The sequence below is a fragment of the Engystomops pustulosus genome, chromosome 11 (genome assembly GCF_040894005.1).
Source record: "Engystomops pustulosus chromosome 11, aEngPut4.maternal, whole genome shotgun sequence".
Lineage (NCBI taxonomy): Eukaryota > Metazoa > Chordata > Amphibia > Anura > Leptodactylidae > Engystomops > Engystomops pustulosus.
In genome coordinates this window covers 66,618,695-66,645,390 of record NC_092421.1, presented here as the reverse complement: position 1 = coordinate 66,645,390, position 26,696 = coordinate 66,618,695, and the positions used below count along the sequence as shown (strand labels likewise).

At 44.9% G+C, this 26,696-nt stretch overlaps 1 protein-coding gene across 21 annotated transcripts in view; it reads right to left on the bottom strand.

The window, feature by feature from the left end:
• Positions 1–26,696, bottom strand: part of LOC140105604 (uncharacterized) — a 253,158-nt gene that overhangs the window by 8,887 nt on the left and 217,575 nt on the right. For 17 of the 21 annotated variants that reach the window (XR_011850601.1, XR_011850595.1, XR_011850599.1 and 14 more), the window contains one exon: positions 24,043–25,608. Coding sequence is in view for 3 of the 21 variants with exons in the window: in XM_072129594.1 (XP_071985695.1) it covers positions 25,185–25,608 (424 nt within the window). In the remaining 18 variants the exon portion in view is untranslated. Of the gene's footprint in view, positions 1–11,821; positions 12,368–13,683; positions 13,786–22,634; positions 22,831–24,042; positions 25,609–26,696 lie in introns of those variants that run through there. The other 4 variants (XM_072129596.1, XR_011850600.1, XR_011850598.1 and 1 more) reach the window with 4 other exon arrangements.

Here is a 26,696-nt window from a genome sequence, read left to right as displayed (position 1 = left end):
GTGAATATATCCTTAAAGGGAATCCCCAATGATAGACCAGGGATACTTACTCTTAGGGAGAATTCACATTGAACGTGTGCCAGTGGGCGCATGGGAGAGGAGGGGGTGAGTGCTGCTCGCCCTGCCCCTCTCCATATAGATATATGGCACACCGCGCCGTAATACGGGACAACATAGGACATGTACTATCTTTTCCCGGGTACAGAATGGTACTGTGCTGTGTGCCCATTGCCGGCCTATGTGGGATGTATATACAGTGTATATACGGACCCCCCCCCCCCCCCCCCAACCGTCGTGTGAATTTGCACTTAGATTGTGATAATTTTGTGATTTCAGTTATGCACAGCCTCCTTGCTTTTAAAATAAACTTTACATTAAGCTAATGGGCCTGAAAGGCTACTGGGGTTGGTTCCAGAGCCTCCCCAGGTTGCAGATTCGCAGGCTGTTACACTGTGCAGGAGCACTTCTTCCCTCCCGCTGTGTGCTGAAACTTTCTATGCTGCAGTGAGATTTCATCATGCAACGGGAGGGGAGACAGTGTATCAGCATGTGAAGTTACAGAACAGAGGGCCTCTGGTAACACCCTCAGAAGCACTTCTGGCTTATTAGCATAATCAAGTTAAGTTTAGAAGGAAAGAGGCCATGGAAAAAAATATAAGATGATCACCACAGCCTGGATCTATAAGCAAGTGCCCCTGGTTTATCATGATGGATTTTCTTTAATTTCACATCCTTTCAAGTACAGACGGTCTCCTACTTAAGAACACCCAACTTACAGATGGCCCCTAGTTACAAACTGACCTCTGGATGTTGGTAATTTACATTACGTTAGCCTTAGGCTGCTACAATAAACATCTATAATGGTTATTAAGTGTGTCTGTAATGAAGCTTTATTGTTAATCTTGGTTCTGATGACAACCCAACATTTTTAAAATCCAATTATCACAGACGGCATTGGGGTTACAATTACAATTAAAATATACAACTCCAACTTACATACAAATTTAACTTAAGAACCTATCTTGTACGTAACCCGGGGACTGCCTGTAATGTGTTACACATATTATATAAAAAATATATATATATATATATTACACACAATACAGAACATACTCGGGCCTCTTTTTCACTCTGTCACATTGCATCCAATTGGTAACATCAAAAGTTATGGATTTTTGAAGAAGGAGAGCGAGAAATGAGCGAAATTACCCTGCGTCCTTAAGGGGTTAATGTGCAAAAAAAAAAAAAAAAAACTTTTTCATTTTTCCGTGTACAGCGCTGTGTGAGGGCTTATTTTGTGCGTAACAAATTTTACTTTCCCGTGATGTTATTTATTATTCCATGCCATGTGGGAAGCCGGAAAAAAAATTCCTAATGTGGAAAAAAATTTTGAAAAACGCACGTGCGTCACGTTCTTGTTTTTACAGCTTCCACTCTGCACTCCAAATAACACCTCAGCTTTATTCTTTGGTTCGGTGCGATCGCGGTGATACCAACTTTATACAGGTTTTATGGAGTTTTAATACATTTTCAAAAATTAAACGAATGTGTACAAAAAATTTTTTTGCCATCTTCTGACGCTAATAACTTTTTCATACTTTGGCGACGGAGCTGTGTGAGGTGTAATTTTTTGCGAAATGAGCCAAAGTTTTCATTGCTACCATTTTGAGGACTGTGCGACATTTTGATAAATTTTTATTACATTTTTTTATGTCATGTAAAAAGGTGTAAAAGTTGCATTTAGGACATTTGGGCGCCATTTCCCGTCTCGGAGGTCACCGCCGGCCGTAACAGTTTTTATATTTTGATCAGGCATTTTGGGACATGTTGATACCTAATGTGTTTTTGATTTTTACTGTTTATTATATTTTATATCAGTTCTAGGGAAAGGGGGGTGATTTGAACTTGAGTTTAAAAAATGTAAAAAATTTATAAAATATATTTTTTTCCCACTATTTCTTAGACCATCTAGGGTACATTAACACTAGATGGTCAGATTGTTCCTCCCATATACTGCAATACAATTGTATCCCAGTATATGGCATTTCTGCTCACTATACATTACAATGTGCCACTGGCTCATTATAATGAATAGGCAGAAGCCATTAAAGGAAACCTACCACTTGAAGTGGCAGGTATAAGAGGGAACTACCGAGCACCAGCTCAGGGTGAGCTGGTCCCGGAGCTTATTTTTGTTAGTGTTTTAAACCGCTGTATCGGCGCAGGGAGGTACGCGCACGGTGCGCACGGCTCTCCTTCACTTCCTATGTAGCCGCGTGCACGGTCGCGCGCATTGTGCGACGAAGCAGCTCCAGCCATAAAGTTTAAAAAGTGTTTTAAACCGCGATACTGCGCAAAAATAAGCTCCGGCACCAGCTCACCCTGAGCTGGTGCTCGGTAGTTCCCTCTTATACCTGCCACTTCAAGTGGTAGGTTTCCTTTAAGCCTCGGGTCAAACGAAGACCCGAGGCTGTCATGGCAACCGATCGCCGCCCGGGGGAGTGACGATCGAAGGTAAGATGGCGGCGCCCATGCGCCATATTTTAAGTGCAAAGTCGCTGGCGGCAAACAACAGGTTAACACCCTCCCCGATCGGTGCAAGAACCAACCGCGGGTGTTAGTGATGGGTCTTTGTTGCGATATGCAGCAAAGCCCATCTCTGTATGAAGAGGGCTCAGCCTGTGAGCCCTCTTCATACACCCTTCATAGCTCTGTGGCGGATATATGCGTCACGGAGTGTGAAGGGGTTAATGTGCCCCCATCTTGACAGAAAGCAAAAAATATCAACTTTTTTTTTTTATTCAAAACTGAAGTTGCCCCTGGTGATAAGTATTCAGCCCCTTTGCTCAGTGTCTAGTAGAAGTGTTAGAGCTGGTGCAGACTCTCTGGTGTCAGCCATTAATTTCCCTCTCATTAATAAGAAAGCAGATGGTGTGTGCATGTGTATTTAGGGGGTAAAAGGGAATTATTATTATTTTTTTTTTATATATAGTGCACACAGGTTACGCAGCACTGCACAAAGCATGTCACATCAGTCCCTGTCCCCATGGGGCTCAAAATCTAACCAACCTAACAGTATGGTTTTTTTTGGAGTGTAGGAGAAAACCGGTCTAAATGACAACTGACAACTTCATGCAACTTACATTAGTATAGAATTCTACAGGGTTAGGTCAGTATGTAGCCGTCTTCAAGTAGCAGTCCTTTAGGGGGCGCTCTATCAACATAAGATCACAATATCACGTTACTCTTGTGTTGAGGGATGTTAAATCTGGAGTAGAGTTTTGCTTTGATATCACATTTACCATTACTACCAGTAAGACCTTATGTTGTTCAATCACAAGTAACAACTTGGTTCAAGTTTATACCAGCGCCTTATAAAAAAAAAAAAAAAACACTTTTTTTTTATTCTCCTTCCTTTAGTAATAACAGAATACTGAGTGTGTGAATGTGGCCTAAGTGGGCAGTGATTAGATCAGTCCTGTGTGATAACACCCAGCAGCTCCTTCAGCCAGGTAGGTCTCTTCCTGCATACATACCTTGAGCATATCTAGCAGCATCTTGTTGTAGACTATGTCAATATGCTGTCTCAGGGCGCAGTCCAGCTAACCAGAGGCTATAGAAAAGGTGAGGGCCATGAAGATGCCCAGCGTGTTGGCGCTCACTGCCAGGCAGTGGAGGGAGCACAAGGCCTGGGGCACAATCTTGCCCAGAACTATGAGCTCATCCAGCAGGGTTGTCAGGATGGTGTAGACCCGCATGTTCCTGAGCAGCAGGTAGTTGCCCTGGCTGTGTACCTCCCCTCCTGCAGAATTCACAAAGCCATGGAGTCTCGAGTCATCAGCCCCAGGTTGTGGTTGCTGAAGATGCCAGGTAGAGCAGCAGCACCACCACGAGGATGATGATGATGCCCTGAAGCCACATAAGAAACAGTGGCTTGTGCTCTTGCACTCAGTCCCACATGCATTGACCAGGGCAGGTGCAGTACCAGATTGCACGCTACAGGGGATAATTGGCAAGCGGACTTTGACACTTGGTCATAGATGGGGGCAGAATGTACATTAATGAGCAAATTAAAGAACTTGATCTTACCAATTGGCTGCAGTTTAACAAAGAGTGAAAAATTCTAAGGGGTCTGAAGATGTTTTACACATTGTCTGGATTCATAATACATATACACACACATGCATCTATATAACAACAACTATAATAACAATTATAACTTGTATTATAACACACATACATCCAGAAGAGTTGATATTCAAATATACACATACAGACATACATAACAGCTATACAAGGTGTAATATACGCACATACTTACATACATAGCTTGGTAGTTAAATAAGAGTGCCACAGCAAAGTGGTTGAATCTATATACATCCAAACAATGTGTAATACATATATATATAAATATGTTCATTCTTTGTTTCATTGCAGCCAATTGGTAAGATCAAGTATTCAACCTCTTTGCTGTGACACTCGTAATTAACTCACATGCTATGTATGTGTGTATGTATATATAACACCTTACACACACACACACGCACACGCACACGCACACGCACACGCACACACACACACACACACACACACACACACACACACACACGCACTCGGTGTTGAGACAAGTCAGTTGGACCAAAACACCTGTAAGTTATGTACACTCACCAGCCACTTTATTAGGTACACCGTGCTAGTAACCGGTTGGACCCCCTTTTGCCTTCAGAACTGCCTCAATTCTTCGTGGCATAGATACAACAAGGTGCTGGAAGCTCCTCAGAGATTTTGCTCCATATTGACATGATGGCATCACACAGTTGCCGCAGATTTGTCGGCTGCACATCCATGATGCGAATCTCCCGTTCCACCACATCCCAAAGATGCTCTATTGGATTGAGATCTGGTGACTGTGGAGGCCATTTGAGTCCAGTGACCTCATTGTCATGTTCAAGAAACCAGTCTGAGATGATTCCAGCTTTATGACATGGGGCATTATCCTGCTGAAAGTAGCCATCAGATGTTACAGGGTACATTGTGGTCATAAAGGGATGGACATGGTCAGCAACAATACTCAGGTAGGCTGTGGTGTTGTACCAAGGGGCCCAAAGAGTGCCAAGAAAATATTCCCCACACCATGACACCACCACCACCAGCCTGAACCGTTGATACAAGGCAGGATGGATCCATGCTTTCATGTTGTTGACGCCAAATTCTGACCCTACCATCCGAATGTCGCAGCAGAAATCGAGACTCATCAGACCAGGCAACGTTTTTCCAATCTTCTACTGTCCAATTTCTATGAGCTTGTGCAAATTGTAGCCTCAGTTTCCTGTTCTTAGCTGAAAGGAGTGGCACCCGGTGTGGTCTTCTGCTGCTGTAGCCCATCTGCCTCAAAGTTCGACGTACTGTGCGTTCAGAGATGCTCTTCTGCCTACCTTGGTTGTAACGGGTGGCGATTTGAGTTACTGTTGCCTTTCTATCAGCTCGAACCAGTCTGCCCATTCTCCTCTGGCATCAACAAGGCATTTCCGCCCACAGAACTGCCGCTCACTGGATGTTTTTTCTTTTTCGGACCATTCTCTGTAAACCCTAGAGATGGTTGTGCGTGAAAATCCCAGTAGATCAGCAGTTTCTGAAATACTCAGACCAGCCCTTTTGGCACCAACAACCATGCCACGTTCAAAGGCACTCAAATCACCTTTCTTCCCCATACTGATGCTCGGTTTGAACTGCAGGAGATTGTCTTGACCATGTCTACATGCCTAAATGCACCGAGTTGCCGCCATGTGATTGGCTGATTAGAAATTAATGGTTAACGAGCAGTTGGACAGGTGTACCTAATAAAGTGGCCGGTGAGTGTATATACCTTATGAATGAATGCTTTTATAATGTCTGATGTCTATATATCAGGCCTATATGAAAATACATTGTGTATATTCAAAAAGAGAACCTGAGTGCTGCAAATTACAGGGTCACACACTGGATTGATAGCTGGATGCACCATATGACATTATATGCTGCTATAATACGCCATGTTCCTCTCCATTGCTGCTTTATAGACAACAAGTCATTCAAACAACCACTGGAGGAGCAGAACACTGAAAACCAGAGTAAGATGATAGAAAACAGTAGACACAAGGGGGACGTCCACAGCGATGAGCAGCTACAAAGAAACCCACCACAACTCAGCCTTCTGCTGCTACAGGCCCCATCAGTGGTGCCTTCACCTTCCACAGGGTCATGGGACCTTTATCTTATAAGTGGTGCAGGGGCATTGCTGCAGTCATAAAAGATCCAGGATTCAAACCCAGACGCTTCTGGAATGAATTCTCCACAGCAAACACACAGACCCCAAAATATATATGCACCAAAGATGACAATACTAACCAGATACAATCACACAGAACAAAGGCTGAGCACATGTAGCAGGAACAAAAAACACCCCTGTACATAACCCAAACTAATACTGCCATTCCATGACCACTTACCAGTAATATCACTGCCATACAGGGATTTATATCACTGCCATACATGGATACATATCGCTGACATACAATGCTTTATATTACTACCATACAGGGATTTATATCACCGTCATACAGAGGCAGATAATACCATAACACCATGAACAGTACTGATATCAGTACAAAATGAACAAATAATACGAATATACTGACAATACCGATTGTCAAGACTATACTTTCACCGGAAACTCAAGTCACATTTGTGCCAAAACCCTGAACATGTTCTACGAAACAACAAATGTGAATAGATTATTTTTCGTTGTCATCAAAAGAGGCATCAAAAGAATGGAAAAGAATAATCTGTAAATCACAAATATACACAGCAAACATTTATGGAGTTTTTGTCTATATTGGGGCACATTTACTTACAGGGTCACCAGAGTTCACAGAAAGTGCATTGTCCGTCTATAATGCACTCTGCCTCTATTCACTAAGATCGTGCGCCCGATATCCTGCATCCATCGCTTCCCCGCTCAGGTCCAACAGAGTTCACCATCTTTTTAGTGATGCATCTTAGGTCTAGGGCTTGCAACATAATTTGAAAGTCAAATCCCGCGCTCAGTAAGGCCGGTTCCACACTTGCGAGTGTGATGCAATGAACTCGCATCACACTTGCAACGCATGCTGCTTGGAACGCACGGCCCAAACGCTGCAAACCGGGACTGAACTCGGCATGTCAGTTCAGTCCCGGTGTGCAGCGTTCAGGCCGTGCGTTCCGAGCAGCATGCGTTGCAAGTGTGATGTGAGTTCATCGCATTACACTCGCAGGTGTAGAAGGGGCCTTAGAATCAGTCGGATCGCCCCCTTAATTGTCACATAGAAGCCAGCGCAGACACCTGTGCAAGCCATTTTAGCCCCGAAAACGGTGCACAGTCCAACAAAAGCGTGCAAGCGACCCTTAGTAAATGAGCCCCATTATTTCCATCTACAAATATTACTATTGCAATGATCTAATACCCAGGCGTTCCAATAGCATCAAACCCAAAAAGTAATAAGGTAGAAGAGAGAGTGCATCATGTGTAGATTGTTCAATTCCATACATAAAGAGTAGAGTACAAGAGGTGCTTACCTTTCTGTGTACAATATGTATTTTTCGCCAGTAGATTTGCTGCCTCGTTTAGATAATCAATCACTTGGAATGTTGTAGAAATTTTTGGTGTTGTTATCCCCTTTGTGTTGCTAAAATCTGTTAGTAAAAGATCCAGTATGCCAGTATGACATCTCCATACAATGATGTTAAAAATAAAACTCAAAGATTAAAAATGGTAAATTGCACTTCGAATGTGGAACAGATTCTACCTGGGTAATCTTTCTAAGACTGATACTTCTTGTTTTTTCACCATCCACTAACAGAGTCTATCCTAACCTCTCCATCTCGGTCTGTGGGGTCACTATAGCACCGAGGCAGCAGGCCGATGTCTTGGGGTTGTGCTGGACTCCGACCTCCCCTTTGCACCGCACATTCAATCACTTGCTCGCTCTTGCCGCATGCCGCATCTCAGAAACATTTCTAGAAACCGCCCATTTCTCATAATTGAAATTTGTAAAATGCAAATTGTTGCGCTTATTCACTCTCACCTAGACTACTGTAACTTCCTACTAATTGGCCTTTCAGTTACTAAGCTCTCTCCTCTACAATCTATTCTTAATGCAGCAGCCAGGCTCATCTTTCAGATCAAATGCTACACGGATGCCTCCAGTTTGTGCCAATCACTGCAAAATAATCACCCTCATCCACAAAACTCTGCACAGTGCTGCATCTTCCCTCCTTTCTCATCTCAGTCTATCGTCCAACCCATGCTCTTTGGTCCGCCTGTGATCTTAGATTAGTCTTTACCTTAATTCCACCAGGATCCAGGAATATGCTGAACCACAAAACCACATCAAATCTAAGCACCAGAAGATGTTTCATCACTTCAACTTTTAGTGTCCGGAGTTGCATGGAATAATAATGACAGGATGTAGACCTAAAAACACCAGAGAAGGTCTTCAGGTCTACACTGTCATCTCAGAGGAGCAGCTGTAAAGACAAAATCCCACCACTCCTGAAACCTCTGTAGAAGAGGCAGCACCTCTGCAGGATGATCAGCTGCTACACTGGGACACGGAGGCTTTGGACACATTTTATACATGACAGGTGTAATCAGCAAGAATGAATTAGTATCATAGTCACCAAATGGATTACAGAGAATGTGGCTACAGTCCCTAACCCATGGCCTGGCACCTTCCACACCAAGAATTATGTATATGCTGGAGCTGGTCACTAGAGGGGACCGGCATCATTTATACACACGGACACCCAAAACAGCACATTTATCACAGCAGTGGTTTAAGTGGCTTATTACACAGAGCTCCTACATAGACAAGGAATTCTTCATTCTTCACACTGGATGCAGCCGGTGTATTTAACAGAAATCACATTATTGTGTGAGGGAACTCCAAGATATCATCTCTTCTATGGGAGCTCTTCCCTCATCCATGGGTTGGGTTGCCCAACATGTATGTCTAATCAAGTCTTAAAGGGGTTTGGCCAAATTTTAATCCCCTAGTGATGTTTATATTTATTTTTATATATATTTATATTTTAACCCCTTCTTCACAATTTTATTCAGTTTTATTTCTGTTTTACCTAGATTCAGAGTGTGTAAGATTCCAGAGTGTGGGTGGGGCCTCTCTAAGCAGACACTTCATGATTCCTCTGTGCTATGATATGCTGTGTGCTGACAATGTGCTTAGATTATCAAGGTCCAGGGTTTATCTAAACTTTTATTTAGATACTAGTGAATGTTCAGAAGCTGACACACAGAAAAAGAGAGAGGAGACAGATCAGAGATGAGAGATGATTAGATGCATATAACATACAATTCTATTCTCATACTATAATAATCTCAGCTCTGTCACAATATACAGCCCCTCCACTGGATAAAGATCTTATCTTTCTATAGCTTTACTCTCCTCACGCTGTGCTGTTGTTTGCTGGCAGGAAGTCAGTGTCTGTGTTTCTGAGCTTGTCATGGAATGCTGGCGTGGGCCCTGGAGACAGAGACCAGCTCAGTGCAGCACTAATGTTTTTAAATACATGTTATTTTTGAACCTGATAAAGAGGACAATTCGTCCTTGAAACGCGTCGTCCACAATCAGAAATAAAGCCTTTAAAATACAATCTGGACTTTACTGTTCTATTCTAGCAATAGGGGCGGCATACAACAACCCATTTGTGCATTTTCGTGATCTTCAAACTGTTTCTCAGTGCAGCGTCAGACAGGAGAACAATGGGGCTTATCTACTAAGGGTCCGCGGCCGCACTTTCATTGGCCTTTCTGACGTTTTCAGGTTTTGCGCGGCTGTGGCAGATATTTAATGTGATTGTGTCGCACGCGATCGGATTTTGGCACAGCTGCGCTGGCTTTCATGCGACAGAAGTTTGGCAGTTGGGCGATCCGACTGATTCGGACTGAGCGCGGGATTTAACTTTCAAATTGTGTCGCAAGATCAAGCACTTACTTGCACCAGGAAGAAGAAGGTGAACTCCGACAGACCTGACCTGGCAAGAGACACCTGCAGGATATCGGGCCCACAATCTTAGTGAATTGCAGAAGAGTGCATGATCGTCGGAAAATGCACTGTGAACTCCTCCGGACGGGTAAGTAAATGTGCCCCAATATGTCCTCCCTGACCCTAGACTTATGATTCAGGGTTGGATCCTGGGGAAACCAAAATTGTGTACACCAGGACTGATAGAGACAGGCTGGAATTATATCTGTGAAATGCTTTTGTTAATAACAGTGAATTAGAGAATGTGTTATTTTATCCTTCGTACATTTAAGAATATTGTCTTCGTGGGAATACCCCTTTAATAGAGTAACTGTTGAATATTTGGGGACATAGACAACCGTAACTGTGTCTGACAGCGGGCCTACATAATTTCATTACACAGACCTTACCTCCTGATACTGATACCACCACATTCCTCACAGGAGAAGTGGTTTGTGGCGCAGGGCTCCTACACAAACAGGGAATTTTTCGAGACTGGAAGCCACTTTATCTCGAAGACCACAGGAAAATAATATGTGGCCTCACTGTGATCATCACACATCAAATCTAAACAGTATCTTTGCCCATTATTATACGCCTGAAGGTAGTGTCTTGTGCCATCAGCCACCGGTCATGGACCACTGGAAAAATGCGTCCTACTGCTTTTATTAGGAATTTCCTCCTTTTCAAATTATATTGGGACATAAGTTCTGATACACAGCTAAAACACAGCCAATTTCCCCCATAGCAGGCTTCACACCCAGATGTTTATCCAGGTAAAGCTGCAAATTTTATGGAATTTTCAAAAAATCCCTCAGAATGGTCTCTGACAAGTTAGGAAAGTATGCGTATATCTTGCCTTGTTTCCTGTACTTACCGTACATAACAATAAAGAAACCCCTGTGCTACAATCACACTGGCCCTTCAGGACCTCACAGAAGTTTTCCCTGCACAGGTTCTTATTTATCTGTACAGGATTATTGAATCTGTGTGATACATTTCTTATCTCAGAAGACAGATATTTTCAATGTCTAATATCTTATAGAAATCTAATGCAAAGCTGGAAGGGAGTGGGATTTAGGGAATCTTCTATCCGGACAGGACATAAAATTTGTGATTGTCTTGCTCGATCCTCGGCAGCAGGGAGAAATTAATTTTCCTTATGGAAATCACCTGGGAATGTACACTGCAGGAATAAAAGCTGAATGAGATGGCTATTCTTCCTCTCCAGGTTGTGTTACTATGGGTGCATAGAGGTGTGTACTGCCCGTGTAGTGATGTACACCAGTACTGTGGTGCTGCCTCTCCATTCTTAGCAGCAGGTGTCAGTCTGGAGCAATGTAACTTGCATCCCTTGCCATGTGGCCGCGTCTTATGTACGACAGCCGCAGATAATGGCTGCACGTGGGCAAACAAATGTATCTTCCAGGTCCCCCGTGTTCTCTCTGCTGTTTTATAACCACTTTTCTAAGGAACAGATGTAAGTTTTAAGAGGAGAGCAGAGCTTTGAACTTGCATTGCAGCTGTCGAGAATTGCAGGAGCCTAAAAGTTTTATTTTACCCCAAATCGTCTGAAGGTGAAGTGTGAGCCCTAAAAACGCCCCATGTGTTCTGTGTTATAATAGAGGATGAAAGCGACCTGCGGGATGATAGGACTGAGGACTGATTTGGCAAGCTCTGTGCAGAGCTGCATAATCTGTGTGCCCTATAAATAATGAATTACTATTATAAATCTAATAAAATCTCTCTATTATTGGTCATTAATCGCAATCCTGCAGGGCGGCCGTGTGTTGTCACCTGCAGCGCGCACATTCCCTCCATGTGTCTTGTCGTGTTATTTCTAACTAAATTTAATTGAGAAAAAGTGAAATCTAGACAAATGATACAAAAACAATTCACATGTAAGCAAATGTGAAGAGTGTAAAGGTTCAGTTCAGGATGTAGCATTATCATATAGATAGAGACTTCTCTGGGTGCTGTAGAGTATATTTGTAGGACCTGTCGTTGGGTGAAGATGTAATAGTGCAGTGGGTTTATTTCATGCCATAGACAATTGCCATACAAATTCCACATCCATACGACATCTCCATTATATATCCACCTGTGTTTTCCGTCAATTGTATCAGTTTGAGATAAGATCTGGAGCACATTCCATGAACCCCTTTTACTGCAGGTTCTCTTCCATGTTAAATTCACTGAGACAATCTGTCCTTAATCCGCAGCGTGTGAACACAGCCTAAACCCGGCAGGACTGCCCAGCTATGGTGGTCCAGCTATATACCTGGCTTTATAGGGGGCGCTGACTCCAACTGTTAAAAAAGAGAACAAACTCAAGATGGACATTAATACTGAGGACAGAGCTGGGCTTCCACCTTCCTTCATCGCTGTTCTTCTAGCACCAAGTGTTGGAGCGCAACCAATATGTCAGGCCTGGGAAACTCCTCTCAATGAAATGAAACTGTACCATCAGTTCTATACACCTTCTAACCATGGCCGCCTTGTTAGAAGGTGTATATGTAATTTACAATGTTGTGTCTTCATACAAATAGTCTCTGTACACATCAATGGCTTCACTCACAGCATTCATTCATATCATAATAATGTCATATAATGTAAGGCTGGAGATTTCACCAATTTCAAGACCATGGCTTGCTGGCAGTAAATGGAAACATGTCACAGTTTCAGATATATAGCTTCTGTTGGTGAGTTTCAGTATATAAGGGCTCTGTGTGCTGATGTGTCAAGCATATACAAGATATTGTAGCTGTATGACTAAGACAAGGCCAGGACATACATTGATGCGCAGACAGAAAGCGGAGGTATTTAAATGGTTACTTCAAAGCTATAAGGCAGTGGTGGCGAACCTATGGCACGGGTGCCAGAGGTGGCACTCAGAGCCCTTTCTGTGGGCACCCATGCCTTCACCTCAAGGATTCCTCCTGTGGTCCAAGTTATGGACATGCTATGCTCAGCGCTATTTTAAAGCGACACCGCCTTGGCTGCCAGGACAGGTGTGGACAGAGATGGATTATAGTTGGAGCTCCTGCTCTGGGTCCCCATAATCTACCTCTTCAGGGAACCCTGGAAGCTATAATCCAAATTTCTCCATCTTCTTTCTATCGTATTGGTGTCCTCAGGACGCCAATACAATTGAAACTTCTGATACAGCTGAGATCAATAGGTTACTGTTTAAATTGTCTTGGTTTTGGTTGTAGATTGGGCACTCTGTCTCTAAAAGGTTCGCCATCACTGCTATAAGGGATGTAGATCCAAGGCCCTCATGGACACCACAGCTAAAATGGGAGCTTTTCCAGACTACAGCCGGAGCCCTTGTGGATATCTGTGTAAGTGATTAGCATATCCATAAGAAGATTTCTGCATTGTTTCATCTGTATGTAAATGTATATATGACTCTGCGCCTATAAGAGGTCTCTACGCAGCACTAGAGGCATTATGCACATGGTGGGTGCCCTTTAATAGCTCGTCGATGGGTGTTACAGATATGGCACTTCAGCTGCGCATCTCCAGACGCAGTCTCTGAATGAACGCAGTGTAGTAAACATGTTCAGCCTGAAATCCTGCTTCAAGAACAGAATACCAGAGTCACGGTGAGGCTAACACATACCAGCAAATCCATAGGAGAGACAAGGAAGGATGGAGGTGGCTGCAGGTTCGTACGGCCCTCAGGGTAACACCTTGTACAGGACAGAGCTGCTCAGAAAGTTACCTGTGTAGGAACACAGACAGAATACAATATTACACCAGTGATCCTATTTATTTCATTCTGGTGGTTTGTGTTGGGGTCTGCTCAGATTGCAGCCTCCCAGGTTGTATGAGCATTAGCAGGGTTCCCTGGTGGGGATGGTGTGGGGGTCTGTGTAGGTGGTCCGGGGCCCCTCTCCTGTAGTTTTCTGCCATTTGAGAAGTGCTCGGTGTAGTGCAGATTCCATGTTACACGCTGAAATCTCTTACATTATGTGTTGCCCCCTTCTATAATGATCCCCATTGTTTAGTGTCACGTGTCGGGATCGGGAATGTGAACAGTCATGGAGAATGATACAGGAATCTTAACCAAGCGTTTTTATGAGTGAGGCTGCGATGAACAGGTGCCAGGGAGACACACAGCTGGACGAGCGCCTCTTCCTGCACAGATCATCACACGAGTGCAGTGTATAGGGACCAGCGGAGGGCCGCACCTGCCTACTGGATTGCTCATAAATCTGGATGAGAGAGGCCACTATATCACCTATATGTGGCTGTATAATGCATTACTCCTATCATCCTAGACCAACAAGAGCTCACAATGTAACCTCTCTATCACACACAATGCATCACTCCCATCATCTGTGACCACAAAGGCTTACAATCATTCATATAATTTATCACTCCTATCATCCCTGACCCCAGGAGCTCACAATCTTATTTTGGGGCATATTTATCAGGGCCGCTGCGCCACGTCAGCTTATTGCTAGCACTTGCGATTATTTTGCCCTCTCCGCTAGGGGGATGAGGAGGGGCTTGGCCGGCCAAGTGGAAGGTGCCGCCGGCCGGGAGTGGGCCGACGCGGGATCTTGCTGTACCAGCGCTGGCGCAGTCGCTGATGCTGGCGACTTTGCATATGTGAAAGTTGCCGGCTGCGTTTTTTGTACGCCAGGCCCTGCCAGGTGTAGAATAGATGCTGTGGGCCACCTGGCCTGATATATCAAGAGGCAGAAGCCGCTACGAAAATTCCGGCGATAAATATGCCCCAATGTATCAATCTGTCACGGGTGCTCCTGCAACCTATCACCCATGACCCTCTCCTCAGCTGCTACGGTCTCCCGGGGAGTCACTCACCTTGCCGCGATCCCACGTCACCTAAGCTCGGCGTGCCCCTGCCTCCTAGGGCGCACACGTCGCCTTCAGTAGATTTTCAGCTAAATTATTTAAGCCTGCCTCTTCCTGCACACCCTGCCGGATCTCTGTGCCACACAGCCCTAGAAAAAGCTCCCCAGCGATATTCCTGTGTTTCTGTGTGTCCAGCGTTCCTGTTTCCCATCTGCCTGGACCTCCCGTTGCTGACCCTGGATTGGACTTGACGTTGCATCTCTGTCACCTGCCCTGACCCTGTGCCTCACCCCGAGACAGTCTCCTGCTAAAGTACCTCAACCTCAGCTACCACAGCGAGCTAGTCGCACCTGTGGAACGCCCTGGTGGTACCCTGCCGCAGCAAGTCCATCACGCTTTGCGGCGGGCTCTGGTGAAGACCAGGTGCCACTAAGACTCAGGCTAATACCACCTTCTGCAGGGGTCCAGTGGATCCACACATCCCGAATTCTGACAGTAAGATCCGACCATGGGTCTCGCCATGGTTCAGTTTCCTGGTGGCCCGATCTTGCCACCATCGTGGTCCAGCAATCCCAGCAGATTGCCGCACAACGTGAACAGATGGGTCAAGTCACTGCCATGCTGCATCAGTTGCCAGCCTCTCAGCATCAGGTTCCTGCAACTTCTCCAGCCGAGTGTACTGCTATCCTGGCTAGCCTTCCTGTCCCTGAACCCAGGCTACGACTGTCAATACCTGACATATGATGGGGACCCCAAGCTGTGCAGGGGCTTTATTACTCAGTGCTCCCTGCACATTGAACTCATGCTGTCTCAGTTCATCACGGAGCGATCCAAGGTGGCATTTATCATTAGTCTCCTCTCCGGGAAGGCCCTGGCCTGGGCTACTTCTCTTTGGGACAGAGGCGACGCGGTCATGGCTACTCATACAGCATTTCTGGCAGAATTCTGCTCCGTGTCTGAAGAACCTTCTTGGTCCTCCTCTGCCGCAGCCTGTGCTGCTGAATCTTCGTCAGGGGAACTCCGTGGGAGAATATGCTGTCCAGTTCTGGACCCTGGCCTCGGAGCTCTCCTGGAACAATGCAGCCGTGTCCACAACCTTTCGGAAAGGGCTCTCTCCTCAAGTCAAGGACGCATTGGCCGCTTGCGACCTGAGTGGTCTCATCACCTTGGCTACTCGGATTGACGCGAGTTACGTCACAAGCAACCCCAAGTTCATCCATGACGCCTACCTCGCTTAGCTCCTGCTTTCCAAAGGCCGCTGCAGCGTCCGGCTGTACCGTCTACAGGAGCTTATGCAGGTGGACCAAGCTCTGCTGTCTTCCCAGGAACGATCTAGGCAACTTCAGGAGAACCTCTGTCTCTACTGTGCCAGCCCGGAGCACTTCCTTCAGACCTGTCCACTCCGTCCTCAGCGTCCTGGAAACACACGCACCTAGGGTCCTTGGGAGAAGCGTCCCTAGGTGAGAACAAAGCTTCTCCACATCTGAACATACCTGTCTTACTCAGCTCCGGGATGGGTGACCCGTTTCCTGCCTCTGCCTTCCTGGATTCCTGGATGTTGCCTTGGTCTCTCAGTATCATTTTCCTGTGGTCCGTCTCGAGCTGGTCATCTTGTCAGTCATCGGGCAGATTCTCCAGGATCCGATACGGTACTGCACTGAACCCCTATGCCTACAAGTAGGGGTCTTGCACAGTGAGAGACTTTCCTTTTATGTGTGAACCCAGTGCACTTCAGTCTTTCTGGGTCTTCCATGGTTGCAGCGCCACGCACCATTGCTCGACTGGCAGATCGGTGAAGTTCTCCACTGGGGACCGGATTGTGTTTGTAATCACCTTGTCCCGTCTCTGCTGTTTCACTTTCTGAGTCCTCCAAGTCTCTGCTGGGTCTCCCTGCTCTTTATGCAGACTTTGTAGATGTTTTTTCAGAAAAGCAAGCAGAGACTCTGTCGCCACATCGACCCTATGTGGCTGTCCCATAGACTTGGGGCCGGGTGCATCTCCTCCACGGGGTCGATTGTACCCCCTATCAGTTCCTGAAACTGTAGCCATGTCGGTCTACATAAAGGAGAACCAGCACAAGGGCTTTATACACAAGTCTCCGTCTCCTGTGTGTCCAAGAAGAATGGTTCTTCTCCATCCGTGCATCGATTACCGTGGCCTCAATAAAGTCACGGTGGAAAACCGCTACCCACTTTCCCTGCCTTTTCATCTGCTCCTGTTATCACCCGCTTTGACTCTGGGAAACCGTTCCTGTTAGAGGTTGACGCCTCATCCGTTGGTGCTTGAGCCGTTCTCACACAGAAGGGTCCCAAGGGCCGAACTCTCACCTGTGGGTTCTTCTCCAAGACCTTTTCAGCCGCAGAACGGAACTACTCCATCGGTGATCGGGAGCTTCTGGCTATTAAACTTGCTTTGGAAGAATGTCGTTATCTTCTGGAGGGTGCTCATTATCCAGTCAGTATCTATACTGATAATACTGTACCTCCAGACTGCCCAGCGTCTCAATCCAAGACAGGCTCTTCTCCCGTTTCCACTTTCTGATACATTTCCGACCATGCAGAGAAGAATGTGAGGGCCGATGCTCTCTCTCGTGCCTCAGATGTTGTTGGGGAGGATCCTGCTCCTAGACATATTGTAGCACATTTACTTACCTGTCCCGTTGATGTCGCCGATCCGGCAAGATATATGTCCGACCTGCCCTTCGGAGAAGGATACTGACTTCGGGACATTGCTCTCGTGTGGCTGGGCACCCTACTGGTGGCCAGATCTGGTTAAGGATGTACAGGATTTTGTGGGATCCTATACTTCCTGTGCCTGAAACAATCTCGTCTTAAACCTGCTGGTCTTCTGTTGCCATTGCCGATACCCAGCTGCCCGTGGACTCATGTGGCAATAGACTTTATTGCATCTTGCTCGGGTAATACCGTCATCTGGGTGGTAACCGACCGCTTATCCAAGATGTCCCACTTAGTTTCTCATCCAGGCCTGCCATCGGCTTCATGTCTTGCCAGCCTGTTCTTCCAGCACATCTTCCGGCTTCAGTGACTACCTCTGCACTACCTCTCTGTCTCGAACCTGAGGGTCCAGTTTGTGTCCCGTTTCTGGTGGTCCCTGTGCCGTCAACTACAAGTGAAGCTGGACTTCTCATCTGCTTACCAACGTCAGTCCAATGGACAAGTTGAGAGTGTTAATCAGACCCTAGGCTGCTATCTCCGCCATTTTGTCTCCGCCCGGCAGGATGAATGGTCCATCCTGCTCCCATGGGCAGAATTCTCCTACAACTCCCTAGTATCCAAGTCTGCCGGTTCTGCCCCTTTCTTTGTTGTGTATGGGAGACATCCACGTCCACTCCTACCTCTCTCCATGTCTGCTGATGTTCCTGCTGTGGAAGAGTTGGTAGAAGACCTTAAATCCATCTGGGAACAGACTCGTCAGTCTCTGCTTCAGGCGTCCGCCCATACCAAAACTCAGGCTGACAAGAGACACAGGTATCCTCCCACCTTCTCTCCAGGAGATAAAGTGTGGCTATTCCTCAGGTATGTTTGGTTGAAGATCCCCAGTTATAAACTGGGTCCACGTTTCCTGGGACCGTTGGAGGTGTTACAGTGCATTAATCCAGTGGCGTATAAGCTCCGCCTTCCTCCCACCATGTGCATCCTGAATTCATTCCACGATTTACCCGGCAAGTACCTCCTCCTGAGGCTGATGCTTCTGATGTCTTTGAGATGAAAGAGGTCCTTGACATGAAGAACGTCAGAGGGAAACGATTCTACCTTGTCGACTGGAGGGGGTTCGGCCCAGAGGAGAGGTCTTTGGAACCCGAGGAGAACATGCTGGATTGTGCTCTTCCAAACTGGTGTTTCTCCAGTCCAAGAAGAGGGGGAGGCCAAAAGGGGGGAATACTATCACGGGTGCTCCTGCGACCTACCTCCCGGGTCGCAGGCGCACCTGTGTCCCTCTCACGGCACACACGCCTTCAAATTTTAAGGACCAGCATGCCAATAATTGGCGCTGGCCATTTTCAGAAAAATTATTTTAGCCTGTCTTTGTGCCTCACAGCTTTAGAAAAAGCTCCCCAGTGATATTCCTGCGTTCTGTGTGTTCCTGTGTATACTGAGTTTCAGTGTGTTTCTGCCCCTGAGTTTCCGTGTCCAATATTCCATGTATCCTGCGTTCTTGCTCCTGTGTGTTCCTGCTCCTGAGTTCCAATGTCTAGTGTTCCTGTGTGCCTGGACCTCCCATTTCCATCTGCCTGGACCTCCCATTGCTGACCCCGGATTGGACTTGACGTTACATCCTGAATCGATTGTGCCTGGACCTGACCCCGAGACTGTCTCCTGGTACCTCCCGTGGTGGTCCAGTGGATCCACGCATCGCTAATCCTGACACAATCCAATCATGCCTGATCCCAGGAGCTCACTTCCTTATGTCCCCCTCACACACAATGCAACTCTCATCATTCCCGATTCACAATACAATCTCCCCGTCACACATAATGTAAACCTCCCATCATCTCTGACCCCATGAGCTCACAATCAAATTGTTCTGCCTATTTAAGATGCCTTCTTCATGGTGAAGGTGATGATGAGGGGCTTCACAGGACAAGTAACTTGATGAAGTCTAATGTTGAGACCATCCTGCAGCCTCCAGTATGAGAACTAGCTGCACAATGTACTGTGAGGAGTGGGATTCACCAGAAGAGCAGGACTAGCACGCATCTGGATGGGTCATAGAAGATATATAGTGATGCTACATACATGAGCACTGGGCAGGGTGCTGGCCTCCAGACTCATACAATGATGTGTGTACATGATATAGGTAGAGCTATGACTAAGGGCATGTGATTTCTCTTTTGCCCGAAACACGTCAGCTGCTTAGTATGGATAATCATTTTGCTGTATTTATATTAAGTCATAATAAAGAAAGTTTTAATCACGGAGCTGGGACTGATCTTCCTTAAAGAGAACTTGCTGATCACAAGAAAGAGGGGTCCGATGGGGTCCCAGGTACCTCCGTCGGACCCCTTATCACTTCCCGAGATTAATGGAGCAGATGGCCATTCATAACTGCCCTGCTCCATTTATCTCTATGGAGCTGACGGAGATCACCGAGTGGAGGTACCTGGGACGCCTCATTGCTATGACTACGGGCATGTGATTTCTCTTTTGCCTGAAACGTGTCAGCTGCTTAGTATGGGAAAATTACGTTGCTGTATTTTAACTTGTCATAATAAAGGAAGTTAACATTTTTAATTATGGAACTGGGACCAATCTTTTTTTAATCTGCTTACCAAGTTTTCTGGCTGCAGTTCAGGTAGCATGGCCCTGAGCTGTGAAGGATTCTTACAGAGTAATATTCCATACTGAACCCTTCAAGAACACCATACTTACAGATGACCCCATGTTACAAACAGACTTCTCTGCCCTATGACCTCTGGGGATGGTCTTTGGATGCTGCTAATTTACTGAACTTTAGTTTTAACTTTAGCTTTAAATTTAATGCTTGTGCCCAAAACCCAAAACATTTTTTAGCTGAAGTTACATTTTCTAGATTACATGTTACATGCAAGAACAACCCTATTCAGCTGTGAGAATTATTACATATGTACAGGTTTCAGTTTCTGTATGTAAACAAATATGGCAGCATTCACTGGCTGCAAGCAGAGATATTAAAAGAAAAGTGGACAGTTTAAATGCATGGGAAATTACAAAATCGCTAATCCACTAAAATAGTTACTCCTGTTTTTATGTTTAAAGGGAGAATTCCTATACCTTTCATCTAAAATAAATATTTTTCTTATTTATATTCAAGAAAGCTATTTAGAAATTGGGGAAAAGGGAAATAAGGATTATTTATTAAAAAAAAAAAAAAAATTGGGGGGGCTTATTCATTACTGATTTTTTCTAGCTTGTAATGCCTCGCCTGCTGCCTGATTTGCTGCATATCTCGTTGATTTGAACTTTTCTGGATACGTTTTATTTCCATAATTAGGAGAACGTGGCCTGGAAATGAATTATACATTTATCACTTTTAACATTGGAATAATATGGAGACTTCCCCAGACCAGACGTGGGTGCCCAGTAAGGGTTTTTCGAGGTCTGTATGCTATCAGTTTTTTTCCAGATTACCTACTGTCCAATTTATTCCTATGGGTCAGTTTTCACGGATGTGCAGACAGTGAGAAAAAAGTTTAAGCATGCACTGTTTTTTTCTCACATGCAGACCACGGACCTCCACAGAAGTCAATGGGGGTAATTTATCTTATTTCTCTTTTCGCGCCTTATGAGGTTTTTTTTTACACCTTATTTGTCTCCGTCAAATAAAGGTTTTTTTGCGCTTTTCCTAAGCATGGTCAGGACTGTCGTGTTATTACGCAATTATTTGCGCCCATATAGGTGCAAATCAATGTTAAATAAGGTGCAAACATCTGGCAGCAGGTGAAATAACCAGGATTACTGCTACATGGTAAACTCTGGTGAACTTTTGGAAAAAGGTGCAAAAAATTGGGCAAATACCCCAATGCGCACAAAAAGTCTCTAAAATACAACCAAAAAAGGTGCATCAGACTAAGGCTGCATTCACACACATGTATGGGGGACGTATATACGTATATACACGTGCGGCACCGTACCGCTCCGTAGCCTGGGAAAAGATAGGACATGTCCTATCTTTTCCCGTATTACAGCGTCGTGGCCCATATCTTCCTATGGAGAGGGGCGGGGGTGCGCGGCGCTCACCACCTCCTCCTCTCCCCGCGCTGCCGTGTGCCCGCCGTGCTACCGTGCGGCAGGCACACGGCAGTGTGCATATAGCCTAAGATAAATGAATTTACAAAAAATACATACGGCACATGGATGACATATGTATGCAATTTTTTCTCAAATGTTGCTAGTCAACCAGCTGCGCTATGGAGAACATACACTAGAAAACCATCAGGTTTTTTTTTTTTTTGCGGATGTGAAAAAGGCAGACGACAAAAAAAAAAAAAACAGATACGGATACAATACAGTCTGAAAGACGAGTTCACACTCCACATTTTTTGGGGATGCAATCGTTTGAATAAGCCCTTATACAGTACTTTATATACTTTAGATCACTTGGATCACTTCTCAGCAGTCACATCATTGTCTTGACGGACAGGAATAGATTTATACACAGGATTCACTATTCACAATAGGTGATCTCCACCTCTGAGGTTGTAGTATTTTGTTCTGATTGTTTCATGTATCTTCTAGTGACCTGTGTGATATCACTAGGGCTTCATACACTCTCCGGTTATACCCTAGCTATGCAGGCAGCACCTAACCTGAGGATGATCTTCCTGACCACACTCTCTATACAACCACCATAACAGAAGTCTATGGCACCCGGCCATGGTGCGCTGTGACTGATCTGTACCACTCGGCTTTCAATGGAGAGGGGAGGGGTGATGAGTGCCCAGTCCCGCCTCCTTCTCCATCCAGCTATGTGCTACGCCCTGGATCCAGTCTGGGTGAGCACATGGCAGTGTGAATAAGGCCTTAAAATTGAAGATTCCTTCTCTCAAAGTACATTATTTTACACCAGTAATAATTGAGCTGCTAAAAGGGAAATACTGTGATATTTTATAATGGAGTGAAGAATACACTAGCGATATATTCATCAGGGCAGAGCATCCTCTCCTTGCTCCATCTGATGAATGCTGTTACCAGTATATGGGACCACTAAATAACATTCTAATACCTAAATCACCTCTAGTCACATTCTTACTGACAAGAATTGCACTCAGTTGTCTCAATCTTAATATCTCCATCTTCATTCTGGGAACACCGGGTAACAACGTTTCCAGCAAATGAAGCGGCTGTTCTGCGACAGGCAGGGACTCCTTGCGTCATATTACACATAACTAAAATGCTTGGATTTCTGACCCCCAGGGCAGTGTTGGGCACAACCAAATATGAATGTCCTGAAAAAAATAAATATAAAGATTGATTTAAATAAATAACAATAAACCTGTGATATTCCATCCTATTTATGCTTCAGCACTTGTGAGTATATATAGTAGAGCAAAGTGATGTGTCCTCTGCGAGGTCTGGTGCACAACCAAGGCCCAGTCTCCTGTAAGCAGGGTGCTGTCCATCAAACAGTAACTCTTCTCCTTTTACCTACATTTGGGGAAACAGAACATCTTGTATTGGGAGATGGTTAGGAAGCGAGGTGTGAACAGGGGTGTAAATTCAGGGGGTGCAGAGGATGCGGTCGCAACCGGGCCCAGGAGGCTTTGAGGGCCCATAATGTATCACTTTCCCATATGAGAAGACTAGTACTATGAGACATACATCATAGTCAGGGGGGCCTGGCACAGACTTTGCGCCACTGGGTGTGAAACATAGGCCCAGGTTCCCCTGTACACGGGTCTTTTCTCTGCTGAGGTTCTTAACGGAGGCATTATGTATGAGGGTAACTTTTAGTATTGGTGTAAAAATAGCAGAGCTGTCCCTTACACTGCGAGGAGAGATTCTTTCCACTGAGTGTAGTATAGGACAATGCAGGGAGCACAGGATTTCACAGGTCAGCCTTTCACTAGCTTAGCACATGAGCACCGGTGTTACTGAATGGGTGAGCAGTCCAGGCGCGTGCCTAAGCCTTGGAGCGGGAGCATTGTATGTGATGTATTCCATGTATGCGGTGCATGTTGTATGTTTCAGCATTAGGTTTTTATATGGTTTCCATAACTGGATGTGCTCTATTTATGGAGCTGTAGACTTTTCTATGGTGCAAGTCCTGGCCTTGCTGTTTTCTGGTGGTTTCAGTTACCTAAGTGCTTATGTGTGATTCTCCGCTGAGCAGCTACAGGATAGATGATGTCTGGCCAGCTCTGTAACACCACGGCCACATTTATCATAGTTTTCTTTTGTCTGGTGCTTATTTGCGCCTGTTTATGTGATTTTTCCCAAACATGTTTATCAAAGTTTTTTTTTATTTTTGGTATTAGATCGCATTCCTTTTTTTTTTAAATGCAAAATTGCAACATTTTCTTACATCAAACATCTGGAAACTAATGACAAATCAGGCGCTACAAAAAAAAAAAAAAAAAAAGAACAAGGCGAACTTTGCAAAACAGCAATAAAAGACGGAAAAAAACTAAAAAAAAGCTAAAAAAAAATCTGAAAAAGTTTCATAAATGCCCACCCAAAGTGATCTAATGACAATATAGATATTTTTTTTTAGATCGGATATAATAGGCATAAGAGATAACAAGGTAATAGTAACCTGGGTTGGTGGAAGTACTAAAAAGGGAGTGCTTTTACTACCTACCTAAGAGATGACGGTAGTAGGTTCCTTAAGTGTGTGATTTTGAGCATATGAATGTAGATCATTAGAAAGGCCATAAGAAGCCAAGAGAGATACCACATAGGAAACAGTATAATTTGAGTGGATTCTGTATTTTTTGCCTTGCGCCCACAATCTGTGTTCCCCTTCTGTTTTCTGATGATTTTCTTCTACTCCTCACTGGATAAACAATGTCCCTCAGTCTATACACAAGTGTGCGGCATACTTTACCATGTGACTAGTTATAAATATTTTACAAGTTTCTCACCATATTGAATAGAAGGGGAAGTCCTGGGTATGAATAGCTCGTCTTCATCGATTGTCAACCCAAACAACTGGAGCTTACGGCAGCTATTTCACGCCTGTACAGGCTATCCTGCTAGTCATGTCCTTGTGCTGTACTATCACCCTCAGTATTGGGGTGCTCTGGTAATGTCCCACAGTTTATCACTATAGGCATGAATGTCTTTGTATTGAGCTATGCACAGACCTTCTGTTCTCAATGACTGCTGTATTATTCGAGCAGAGGACTGCTGTAGATTTTACTCATAGCCCAGGGGAGGTATTGAGAAGCGTCTCAATGCAGAGAGCTAAGGACAGGACAGAGTGAGGAGGACACGCCCCCAGCTACAATCCTGGAACTTTAAACCATTTTCACAGTCCTGCTGATACTATCAAGTAGGACAAAATATGCTCACATTATTAAAATGGACTTGTAATAGACCTTGGAGGTCTATTATTATGTGATTTCCAAATTTCCTAAGGTTAGAAGAAAAGGATGATACACAGGAGTAAAATATATATGAAAATATACCCCCCCCAAAAAACTGTGAAAGACACGAGTTGCAAGGGATGCCGGCACCTCAACCAGATGAGATGAGATGGGAATAACCAGGCGATTCATGGAATGTACAAATGTTTGAGATAAACATGAGGTTAAACCCGACCATAAAACAGGACTACACAACATCTTAAAGCTGTCACATACTATGTTTTACTGGCCTGCAGCTGTCCCATCCCCATGTAATGGATAGTACAATGCTGGAGGTGCTTTCTCTTAGTATGTATGGGACGGCCCGAGATGTCAGCAAGGTGACCTTTCTGATTAACCAGGGTCTGAAATGTACAGAAATATCTCTGTTCTGGGACCAATTGACCTGTGACCAACAGAAAATCAATGATAGACTTTAGGCAGCTCCTAAACACAACCCAACAGCTGTGGACATCTTCATTTAGAAGGCACAGTCCATCTTTCTTTGCTGGCGGAGATGCTGTATGACAGTGGATGCGGGTGCCCTTAATATATGGCAGGGCTGTAACATATAAGTGAAGACTTCCTCCAGTACTGTATGGCGGTGTATTAGCAGATCCATGCCTAGCCCAGTCTGTGAGATTTAAGCCTAATCGGGACCTGTACAGAAACAAAAACAGAAATAAGCAATCAAACCACAGCTAAACCACAATTTAATGCAAAGCCATTCACTAGATGGACTTCACAAATGGGGTAAACCAAGCCAATTGTGTATAATAAATTATTACATCATAAAATGCAGGGCTGTGGAGAAGAGTCAGTTGTGATAAAAAGGACGGACTCCCCAAATGCTTAAAGTGTAACCTTCATTTGAAATAATTTTTATACTGTGCATGGGAGGATGTAGTGAACATTTTTCTAATACACTTCATTAACAAATTTTGCTTTGTTTGTAAAAAAAAAAATCAAGCTACCCCTTCACCCCCCAAGAAATGCATATTTCAGCATGTAGCAGTGTCTGTCTATGGGGGCTGCATGTGCGCACATCTAATCTCCCTGTGTTTGGTTAAGCAACTCTGGAGGTGAGGACTAATCCTTTTCACATTCAGCTTGATGTTTAAAAATTATGCTCAAAGCATACTGCAGCCAGGGAGAGAGCAGAAAGGGTTAACACTCTGTGTAGAAAACAATTGTGTAGACAGATTTTTCCTTAGCAACGTAGAAGTAACATTGTAACTAGGGGGCACATTACAGCCTGTTACTTTCCAAACTAAGACTAAATTCACACTAACGTGTGCCCGCCGTAATGCAGCACATCAGGGCCGGGGAGAGGAGGAGGGGATGAGCGACGCTCCCCCCCACCCCTCTCCATAGAGAAACATGGGGCACAGCGCCATATTCTGGGGAAAGATAGGACATGTCCGCTCCATATTCTAGGGAAAGATAGGACATGTTCGCTCCATACGGCGCCGTAATCCGGGAAAGATAGGACATGTACTATCTTTTTCCTGCCTACGGAATGGTGCCGCACGGGTGTTGTATCGTACTGCTCCATATGGTGCCAGCCTACGGGGGACGTACATCCAACATATATACGTCCCCCAACAGCCGTGTGAATGAGGGCTAAGGAGAATTTGTTAATGAAGTATATTAGAAAAACGTTCATAACTGCCCCCTCCCCACAATATCAAAAATCCTCTGAAATGACAGTTACTCTTTAACCCCTAGGCGCACCTGGACGTTATAGT